This window comes from Neomonachus schauinslandi, chromosome 5 (assembly GCF_002201575.2).
Source record: "Neomonachus schauinslandi chromosome 5, ASM220157v2, whole genome shotgun sequence".
NCBI lineage: Eukaryota > Metazoa > Chordata > Mammalia > Carnivora > Phocidae > Neomonachus > Neomonachus schauinslandi.
Window position 1 is genome coordinate 89,422,759 of NC_058407.1, and position 11,205 is coordinate 89,433,963.

Sequence of the window (11,205 nt, forward strand, 5' to 3'; positions counted from 1 at the left end):
TCATGGATTGTGTCATGTAATAAACACAAAATAAACATCGTGGAAATGAGGAAAGAATGAAATGAATGAAAATCATCTTGGCACTCGATTTGCAGAGAAATTCTTGGTTTTAGCTATGCTGGAGAAAGTATATGGATGGAGCACTCCATTTTACTTAAGCTGTGGGGGTCCTAGGAGAATTCTAGAAGAATGTCACAAAGCAGTTATTTCCTCACTCACTTGCACCTGTCAGTTCTGAAAAAAAAGAAAGAAAGAAAAAAGTCGAGACTGAGAATCCTATGACAATCCTCCTCACTGGAGGTTTGCCAATCTTTTTTTTTTTTTTTTTAAGATTTTATTTATTTATTTGAGAGAGAGAATGAGAGAGAGAGAGAGAGCACATGAGAGGGGGGAGGGTCAGAGGGAGAAGCAGACTCCCTGCTGAGCAGGGAGCCCGATGCGGGACTCGATCCCGGGACTCCAGGATCATGACCTGAGCCGAAGGCAGTCGCTCAACCAACTGAGCCACCCAGGCGCCCAGCCAATCTTTAATAAGAGAAGCTAACATGCTCTTTGAAGAAGGAACCAGACTGAGGATCACTGGCATCTATGGTAAAGGCAGCGATGAAGGGGAATGAAAACTGCTCTAAGTGTCTAGATCAGTGTTTATGGACAGTATACTTGAAAAGTCATGGTGTGGCTGGTGTAAATATTCCTTCCTGATTCTTTCCCATACTGTATAGGCAGAATAGTCCTGCTGCTCTCTGGTCTCACACAAGACTCGTATACTTTGTATCACTGCTGCTTTGCTTTTAATTCATCTTCTGGGTATATGGGGTCCAGGAAAGTTGTTTCACTGCTCTGAGCTTCAGACCTCTCTTCCGTGAAAGGGGGACAGAACAATTTTTTAAAACATGCTTAGGACTTACCAGGATCCAGATACGAAGCTAGGCAGGCTGTAAACACAGTCATCTCATTTAATATGCAAAATGACCCGATGAGATAGGTATTTTTTTTTTTCAATCTCAGTTTGTAGTTAAGGAAACCAAGGCTCAGAAGGACTGGGTCACCTGCCCAAGGTCACACATCTAGTTTGGACTCTTAAACACTGAACTACACAAGTACCAAAATTGAGCTTCATTACGTCCACGTGTCTGTTTCTCTTCCCTTCTTGACTTGTTTTCCTAACACTCAGTCTGACACGCGGTATAAACTGGTAAGTCTCTGTTAAATGAATGAAAGAATTGCTGATTGCATTAATTACATGTGGACACTTGCTTCTTGGAATTAACCTAATGGTACCTCTTATGCTGTCAGAAGCCAAATCAAGCATACAGTACATATCAGTATCCTAAAGGAGGCCAAAATGTACCTAAAAATGTACTGATTTTTTTTTATTATTTAGTTGTTTTAGAAATCTAATTTAATTTTTACAGGTCCTAGTATTTGTAAAGACTATCTGGCCCTTAATAGAAATTTAATTCTATGTTAACATTTAGTAGACTTAATTGTGTTAACCGTATGAGACCCTAAGTTCTTTAAGGACGGGGACTGTATCTTATTTCTAGCTGCACCTCTAGCTCCAGGACCACTGCCTGGCATATGTTAGCTACTCTGTGATCTGGATAGTCCGAGGCCGGTCTCTATAATATGGATCAGTCAGTACGGATTGCCTTTTAAAATGTCCTTTTCTTCACATTGTCTCTCATCGTCAGACACATGGGTAGGTTTTTAAAATTGTGTACTTTTGGGAAACATAACAAACATACAGAACATATGACCCACTATTATTGCCAGTGGTCCAGGTGGAACTGTGAGGCTTAACCAAGCATCCAATATCCAATAACATTGAACTCTAGCTTTTATTTATTATTGGTTACAGAAACAGATTCACTAACTCAGAAAACAGTAAGGATACAAACATCAGCTTCAGAATTATTAAGAATTTTTTGCTCTATGTTTTAATAGCCAATAACAAAATTTTGTGATAATGAAAAGAGGGTTACATAGACTCAATTTTGCAAACTGTTGAAGAAATATGTATCTAATGGGTCATGAGGCTTCATAGACAGCGCAGTCTTCCAGGGAAAGGGTCTAATCTTCCAAAATCTAAAGACAGCTTTGGGGATGATTGTATCAGCCATGAAAATAAGCATTGACCCATGTGCTCCCAGGTCACCAAAAATAAATCAGGGTAGGCTAATCAGATTCAGTCAGTCGAACTAATGAGAATAAGGCAGCAGGCCAAGTGAGTCTAGGCAGTGAGCCTAAAGAAATGTCATCACGCTATTTCTTCTCTGTCCTCTGTGCTTCAGCTTTTCCTGGAATCTATATTCAGGAGAAGATTCTGAATGCATGCTGCAGGCATGCAATCCCTGCCGAGATGTACAGCAAGAAGGAAGAGTTAAAAGTTACAGAAATGGATTTAAGCTTAGGCAAGTCCAACGTGGATTTGTTTGGTGGATAGAGAAATATTTAAAATTATTTTTTTTGAAACCGGGTAGTAATATTGCTTGACTCTGCGATGAAAATATTTTTACTGAAATTTCCTTTGCATAATACAATTTAATATAGAAATCTCTCCGCTCCAACACTCTCATTTCACACTTGAAAGCACAGAGGTACAAATATCACCCAGCTAATTGATGTCAGAACAAAGTCTAGGATCCACACATCCTTACGTCTCCCGGTAGTGCTCTTTCCTGAACTAGAGTTGGCTGTTTGAGGCAGCAAAGGAAGGCTGGGTGCTTGGCTTCAGCAAGGAAGGGGGAGCCCAGGAGCTTGTAAACTGCTCTATGGCCAGTCCTAAAGGGACAGAAGCTCTCGGAGGCAGAGTGGGCTGCACTAAAGAGGAGAAAAATGCAAGATGAGTCCCTGGAATGTGGGACAAGGAGAGAATTTGTCTCATATATTCCAGTCTGACATCATAAGAAATTGTCCACCATCTCTGACAAATATAACAACTGTTATCTATCGATCCTCTAATCTAGACTACACTTTGCACTTGGCATTTTATGTCTTTTTCTTTTTTTCCTTGCAACAATCTTTAGAAATAAGTGTCTTTCTCCCCATTTTACTCAGAGAGTTTAAATAATCTGCTTAAGAACACAGCACTAGACTTGGAATCAGAGGGCCTGAGTTTCTACTCCTTTGCTGCAGCCTATTATCTGACAACATGGGAAAACACAAGGATCTCTTAACTTCATCTGTTTAATTTCTTTTTTTTAAAAAAGATTTTATTTATTTATTTGTCAGAGACAGAGAGAGCACAAAGCAGGGGGTAGCGGCAGGGAGAGGGAGCTGCAGATTCCCCACTGAGCAGGGAGCCCGATGCGGGACTAGATCCCAGGACCCTGGGATCATGACTCGAGCTGAAGGCAGACAGTTAACCCACTGAGCCACCCAGGCGTCCCCATCTGCTTAATTTCTAAAATAGGGGTGGTTCCTATAAACTCATGGGATTTGGGTAAGAATTAAGTGGCTTTTATAAAAATGCTAATAGGGTGGACCCAATAAGTATTAGCTCTATCTCAAAGATTCTCGTGTTTTAATTAAATTGAATCCCTCAATGACCTGTCAACTAAAGAGGTCCCTTAAACATCCATTTAACTAACTTCACAACCCTATGGAATTCTGTGATCACGTTTACTGGATGTTGTATTCACACTGTAGAGGTATCCATTCTATCATTTCAACAACAAAAAAACATTAGCGGAGTACCAACTTGGCATCAGGTATCTCGCTGGGTGGTGGCGACAGGCTCTGAGAAAGATGGGGCACTTGACCTCCTAGAGCTCAGACTCTAGTCAGAAAGGCTCACCCAAATGCATAATTACAACACCATGTGAGTGTTACTAGTTACAGACTTTGAAAAACTGTTTGATGCTTGTTTTTTCTGCCTGTCTGGGATCCCTTCTTTGATTATATCTTCTTGTTTTGGAGCACTGCTTCTTTTCCACCATAAAGCCAAGAAGGGGTCCCGATGGGGGTTCCTAATACTAGTGTGCTACTCCCAGATTAGAGCAGGAGGTACTTTGACTCAGTCTGGGTGAATCATAATGCCCAGTTCTCCCTTCATGGAGAGAGCCAGGGGGATGCCACTGGGGACCCAGCCAGCCAACTAGAATGCTTTGTCTGAAATTTTATAACTGGAATTAGTGGGGAAGAGTTTTTTTCTCCTCTGGTTCCAAGTATGTATGGATGCAAATCCAGAGAAGTCAGTGTCTATCATTTCTGCCCCACAAAGACAATTGCTTGAGGGAAAATCCCTGATGTGGTCCGAGGCCCTGGTCTCAGTCACCCTAAGGCCCAGCCCCTGTGCAGTCTGGCAACCTGAGTGAATAAATCCCAGTTTATGGCTTAAGTCAGTTAAGCTGGACTTCCAAAACTGACAGCCAAAGGTCCTGGTCAATACAAGAGAATTGTTCAGTGCTCTAGACTTGTAGAGAAGAAAACAATTAAATCTGCTTCTGCAAGGGGTATGAGAAAGGGTTTCAAGTTGGAAGTGATGCTTGAAAGACACTCAGGAATTTCCCAGGGGAATGAAGGTCAGTGCATCATCTGGAGAAATGGGAAGAAGACCCCACAGGCCTCCAGAGTGGTTAGATCATGGTAGGACTTTCAGAGAGGAGGGTTGATAGCCAAGTCCAAGATGTGAATTTGGGTATTTTTTAGGCCAAAAGAAATCATGGTCTGTTTTAATGCAGAAAAGTGACATAGTTAGATCACAGCTTACAAAGATCAATACAATTAGGAACATGGACTAGTATAGTTAGGGATTGCCCGACTGCACCCACCGAAGGCCAGTAGATGGTAAGGAGACTGTTGCAGCCCTTCAGGTAAGACCCGATGAAAGTCTGAGCAAATGCTGGTTACACCAGATCTCCTGTGGGACATGCACTTAGAACATTATTAATGCTCCAGCTGGCAACCTAATCAATGATTAGACTTATTAGAAGGCATTTTAGAGGGAATAAGTAGAAAATTCTGCTGTGCTAAGGTTACCACATAAGAAGTAATGGGATGCTCAGTTCTTTTCAATAATAATATCAATGGTGTCCATTGTTTCTATAGCACTTATGGCCAGACACGCTATGGAATTCATCCACTTAGCCTCCTGTCCAGCTGCGGGAAAACGTTTCCAGCAAGATCTTCTTTCCTTTCTGTTCCTTCAGGAAGATCAAGTTCCCAGAGCTGTCCTGACAGGGCAGAGATCCCTTCCTGACCCTTTCTCAGAATTATTCACAGGTCTCTTTCAGAAATTGTCAGAACAGAATTTGGATGTTGATCTCAAAGGTTAGGGATGATGGCCTCCCTCTCATTTTCCATGATGCATGCATGCAATCTTTAGATATGTCTTGAGCAGCCAGCACGTATCAGGAACCGTGCCAGATGCTGGGGATTCACTCTATTTAGGAGTGAAGAGGAAGACTGGTATTATGTGCCTTTGTCCTACCTAGCATTGTGTCTGACCAATTATAGCGATGATGATGATAAGGAAGATGCTATCATCGTAAAGGACACTAACTTACATAATGGTTATAATGTGTCGCCAGAAACTTCTCTGAAGCTCATCCAGCAAGCTGTTGATACATGCCTGCTGAGTGAATATAGTTACAATCTGCTGTGTAATACCAGACTTCTATGTAAGTGTCCTAAATGTATCCTTTCAGGTAGAGCCTGTGGGTTCTCTCTCCATGCCTGAGTCCACATCGACACCAGGTCAACCTTTCATGTTTTAAATGCCTAGATACTTTCACTTCTGTTTTTATGACTTCATGATACAGAGTCCTCATTTCTTTTGCCTCTTTTTGGTAAAGGAGTTCAAACTCACATGTCAGGCAGGTCATATAAATGAGAGAAGCGAAATAGTATAACAGGATTGATTGATGAAATAGTTAGCCAATGGGAGGGTGCATGCATTACCTAAAAGCATCATTAAAAAGCACAATTATAACAAAATAAAACAATGCTGGCCAAAGAAAACACCTTTGCAGGCCAATCTCTGCCCAGAGGCTGCCACATTACAACACCTGAATTTGTTGCACTGCCATTTCCTTGATCAAACACCTTATCTTTGGACCTTCAGCTTCTGATCATACCCTTTGCTCTGCCCAGCCAGAATGCAGAAATGATAACTGAAGTCTGGTACCCCCTATGCATTCATTTAAAATAAATACAGATGGCATTTCCTTATCAAGTTACCGGGTATGCATGTGTGTGTGTGTGTGCGCGCTAAATGGCATTTTATTATATATATTAATGCAGTAATTATTTCCTGATTCCTAATAAGGACTTGTAGTAGAAGCTCTGCAGAATTCTTAATTCAGGAGATTAAACAAAACATGCTTAAGAAAAGAATTTAACCTGGCATCTTTAAGTAGAGAGAAGCCACTCTGCTGAATAGATATGCCAGAAAAATTCGATGTGCTATTTAGGAAAATAATAATAGCCATATATCACATTTTATATTTTTTAAAACACTTTCGAACCCATTTTCTCATTTGATTCTCAAAACATCCCATTAAGTTATTATCTCACTTCCTGGATGAAAACACTGAGGTGCAAAGAAATCAAATGAGTTTCTCAAGGCTATTCTGTGATGACGTGGAGGGGCTGGTACTCAAGGCAATTCTTTAACTACAAGTTTTATGACTCTATTATACCACTCCTCCCAGACGATCAGATCCTGGAGCCAGAATGATCTCCCAGATGCTACTTTTCATATCTGTATTTAATTGGTGGTGAACTTCCTCAGCACAAACTATGACTTATCCCTCTAGGTTATGATTGATAGATGCTCCAAAAGGGTGTTGTCACGAAAAAAGGCAATTTTGAGAGATAAAAAGAAATTCTGGGGCACCTGGCTGGCTCTGTCAGTTGAGCGTCTGACTCTTGGTTTCAGCTCAGGGTCCTGGGATCAAAAGAGCCCTCTATGGGCTCCACGCTCAACTGGGAGTCTGCCTGAGATTCTCTCTCCCCTCTGCCCCGCCCCCAGCTCGCACTTTCTCTCTGTCTCTCTCTCAAATAAATAAATCAATCTTAACTAATTAGTTAGTTAATTAATTAATTCTGGAAACAGGCACACCTGGGTGCAAGTCCCACTTAAGTGATACTCTCTCATTGTGATTCTTTGAGCCTCAGTTGCTTCAGGTGAATCATGGAAATACTAAAATACCTGTTTTTGAGGGGAACCAAATGAGATTATATGTGTACATTACTTAACCCGATGCTTAATATTTAGTAGATTCTCTGAACGCAGTAACTGATTGTTACTTCAAAATTTATGACCTATGCTTTCACACTGATTTTCTTTGGGACATACAGGTTGTAGAAGTCGTATCTTTTTAGGACACTAACAACATGATTCATATATGGTTCAAAAGCTCTTCTGCCTTTCAGTCTATTTATCCAGTAATCAGTTTTACCCCTTTTTGTGGCATCATGAGGGAAAGCAGCCAGTATTTCTGTTTCTATTATGCCTGCGTACGACAGCCTGAGCTGCCCTATTTGACTGAAGGTTACCATGGGAACAGTTTCCAGAACCTACTGCGCTGAGCAGTTCTGAGACCTGGGAAGCTGTGCCTGGCTGATGATTGACTCAGGAGGAGGTGGGTCCACAATCCAGGAAACCACAAAATAAATTTGTCCTCAACAGTTCAATGATCAGGCCACTTCTAAAAATACGCAACATTCTTCTGGTTTAATGTGTTATGAAAAATAGGGCTTCCTGGCAGGTGGATTCTGTCTGTGAAATAAGTGTTATTTTAATAAAATCAAGCACTCACAAATAGAATTTTGCCTGAATTTTTTTATTCCCCAAACCTCTTTTTCTACCCTTTCCAGTATTTATAGTTTTGAAATAGTTTTTACCTCAGAAAGATGCTTAGGAAAACGCATCTGTCCCACTTATTGAAAGCTAATGTGGAAGATGATGGTGTTAATCATTTTTTATTTTAGAATGGATGAGTTCAGTCAAATTTCCCCCCGGGCCTGAAGTGTCTCTCCAACTGTGACACCAGTTAATTAAATCCTGATGATAGATAACAAAGAGGGCAGTCGAGTTACCCAACATGTAGTTCACAGCATATTTAGGTGCCACCCTCGTGACCTTTTGGGAGCACTGACCTTTAATTCCCCTGAGCTGTTAACATCCTTAACAACAAAACTGCCAGACCTTCAACGTGTATAGTCTCTTATGCCCTCCACCATCACTGAGATTTTATGGTTTTCCTAAAAGACTGATCCGTCTGTGCCAGGTAAATTTAAGCCCAGAAGTTCAGGGAGATGAGGTGCAATACTTTACATATGAACTTTGCTCAATGTTTACCTTCATGTAGTTTTAAAAAATGGTGTGCTTACTGTATACCTGGTGCTAAGGATGTAAAGGTTGAGAAAAGAAATTTGGTCACTGTCCCAATGGTCTTTGGAGTCTACAGCAAAAGAGAGGAAATATACCATTTTAAGTAATTAAATAATTACAAGTGGAAAAGGCATTGTTCAGGGGACCTTAGGAGGAGGATCTAACCTGGAGGAAGTAAGAGTCTACACATGTAAGGACAGGCATCAGTAAGACTTAGCCTGATGAGGAGCTGGAGAAAGAATAGGATCTCTGAAGAACAATGTATTTGAAGACTTGGGGGCCAGAGAAAGCACAGTGTATTTGAGAAACCAGAATAACATCAAAATGGCCAGTACTAGAGACTGGATCATGGGATACTTTGTTGGGTCCTTCTAAAAAAGTTGAATGCTAAAGGAAATGGGAAGCCACTTATGGGTTATTAGGGGCATGAAATGATCAGATTTGCATCTGTAATAGAAGTAAGATAGTGTGTTAACTACTGGCTCTCAAGTTCCTATTGGTGGAACTTTTAATGGAAAAGTGCTTGATAATGAACCACTTGGGATAGAAGGGAACACTCTAACAGTGTGAGAAGAGGCATCTAGGGAAACAAACAAAAACAAGAACAAAAAACCAGTCAAACTAGTATTCGAGTTACAAAGAAAAGAATGGCTTTATTCCAGAAAGGAAGAGGGAGAGATAAGAGGGAAGGGGCTAGGAAAAACATGGAGAGAAGAGCCAGCAAGATGGTGTGATGCTGAGAGAGAGAAGGGCAATCAGCCAGTGGAAATATCCAGATGGAGGAGGTCAAAGAGCATTTTAAAACTGGAAATGCCTAGGTGCCTGGGTGGCTCAGTCGTTAAGCGTCTGCCTTCGGCTCAGGTCATGATCCCAGAGTCCTGGGATTGAGCCCCACATTGGGCTCCCTGCTCTGCGGGAAGCCTGCTTCTCCCTCTCCCACTCCCCTTGCTTGTGTTCCTGCTCTCGCTATGTCTCTCTCTGTCAAAAAAATAAATAAAATCTTTAAAACAAAACAAAACAAAAAAACACAAAACTGGAAATGCCTAATGTTCCACTTGAAGTTAGCATTTTGAATAGTAAACACTTATCCATCTTACCAAATTCCAATCTTCAATAATATTTGCTATACTCACAAATGCTTTGCGTGAGTGGGTCATTTGTGAAACTTGCTAAAGGGGCTGCATTTCATGTCCAAGTGCTGGGGCATGGAAGCGCTCTTTGTGCAACTTGGTGTCTGGGGGGGGAGGAAGTGAGAACATGCAAACGTCCTCCAAAATGGCAAAAATCCCAAGGGAACATGAACTTCCGTCAGAGATGGTAAGGGATTTAAGGCCAATTTCATTTGGGTCTCAAGGGTGCAGGAAGCTCCTTCTGAGTATAGAGCGGATTGCTCCTTGGTGAAGATAGGCAGAAGTAGGTGTGATCGAACTACTCTTGGAGAGAAATGAAGGAGGCTAGGACCAGGGCGATGTCAGCAGAAATTCAGAGGTTATGTTCCCCAGAACTCAGTGACCTGAGATTTGACTTGGTTGTGGGCTGGTTGTGGGACTGATTTCATACACACTTACCATCGTCATCACCATCGTCATCATCTACAGGAAAGACTGCAGATATTAGCAGGGTCAGAAAAAGAGTGATGTGTATCATTCTTTCAGTTCATTTTGATACCTAACGAGTATGAGATGCCTGTGGGACATCCAAGAGCAAATGCCAAGTAGGTGGTAAGATATATGGATCCAGAATTCAGAAGAGAAGTCTGCACCAAATATTTGGAACAGATTGTATCACAGATGGCAGCTGGGGCCCTGGAAATCAAGGAAATACCAACCACTACTATTAATAGAGCTGACTTCTTTTAAGAATGTACTTTGTGCTAAGAACTTTTTAGGCATTACTTAGCTTAATCTTCTTAACCACCCTCTGAAATAGGTATTATTATTTGCATTTTCCAGATTGGTAATTGCGCCTCAGAAAGATTAAGTAACACATCTAAGGTCACATAGCTTTTAAGAGGTAGACAAGAGAATTAGATCCACATTCTTTTGATTCCAAAGTTTGTGTTCCTGCCATGAGCTGCATTTTAGATTTTACTTAATTTCTTTGCAACCAAGAGGCATGAATGTCACTTTAACTAATCACTCATCTTTTTTTTTTTTTAAGATTTTATTTATTTATTTGAGAGAGAGAGAACATGAGCAGGGGGAGGGGCAGAGAGAGAAGCAGGCTCCCCACTGAGCAGGGAGCCCAATGTAGGACTTGATCCCAGGACCCTGAGATCATGACCTGGGCGGAAGGCAGACACTTAACGACTGAACCACCCAGGCGCCCCTAATCACTCATCTTTATTACATGGGGAGTTACAGGGCATTTGGCTGTAGTAGGACGAGTAGTGACTTAAAGGCAAATAAAGTTGAATATGAATATCTGTGCCATCACACACAGAACTCTCTGAACCTTAGTTTCTTTTTCTATAAAATGGGAAAAGGGTGCTCACTTTACAGGGTTGTTATGAGAATACAATGAAAAAAATGTAGTTAAGATACTTGCCATATTTTATGCCTTACACATACTAAGTGCTTAATTTTGATGGTTTAAAGAAGTGGAAATTACACCTAATGAATCTGGCTAAGGAAACTCTTGTTAGCTGCATTGCAAAGCTTTCTGATTATCATAGGAAACCTCACAGATCACAAAAGGGATTTAAGTTTGCCCTTGTATAAGAACCCTCAATATCAAATAAAGCCCTAAATTAATAATCATGCAATTTCTCAGTGTGCATTTTTCAGGAACAATGGTAGCTCAGATTTGATGCTACTTGAACTAGTGACAGACATAATTCAATTAGAAATATTGTTTCTTATTGT

The 11,205-nt window shown here is 41.0% G+C and overlaps 1 protein-coding gene across 1 annotated transcript in view; it reads right to left on the reverse strand.

The window, feature by feature from the left end:
- Positions 1–9,930, reverse strand: part of PTPRO (protein tyrosine phosphatase receptor type O) — a 114,807-nt gene extending 104,877 nt beyond the window's left edge. Inside the window, exon 1 of the mRNA XM_021690456.1 lies at positions 9,910–9,930. Within this exon, the coding sequence (XP_021546131.1) occupies positions 9,910–9,930 (21 nt within the window). The remainder of the gene's footprint in view (positions 1–9,909) is intronic.
- Between the last annotated feature and the right edge of the window lie 1,275 nt (positions 9,931–11,205).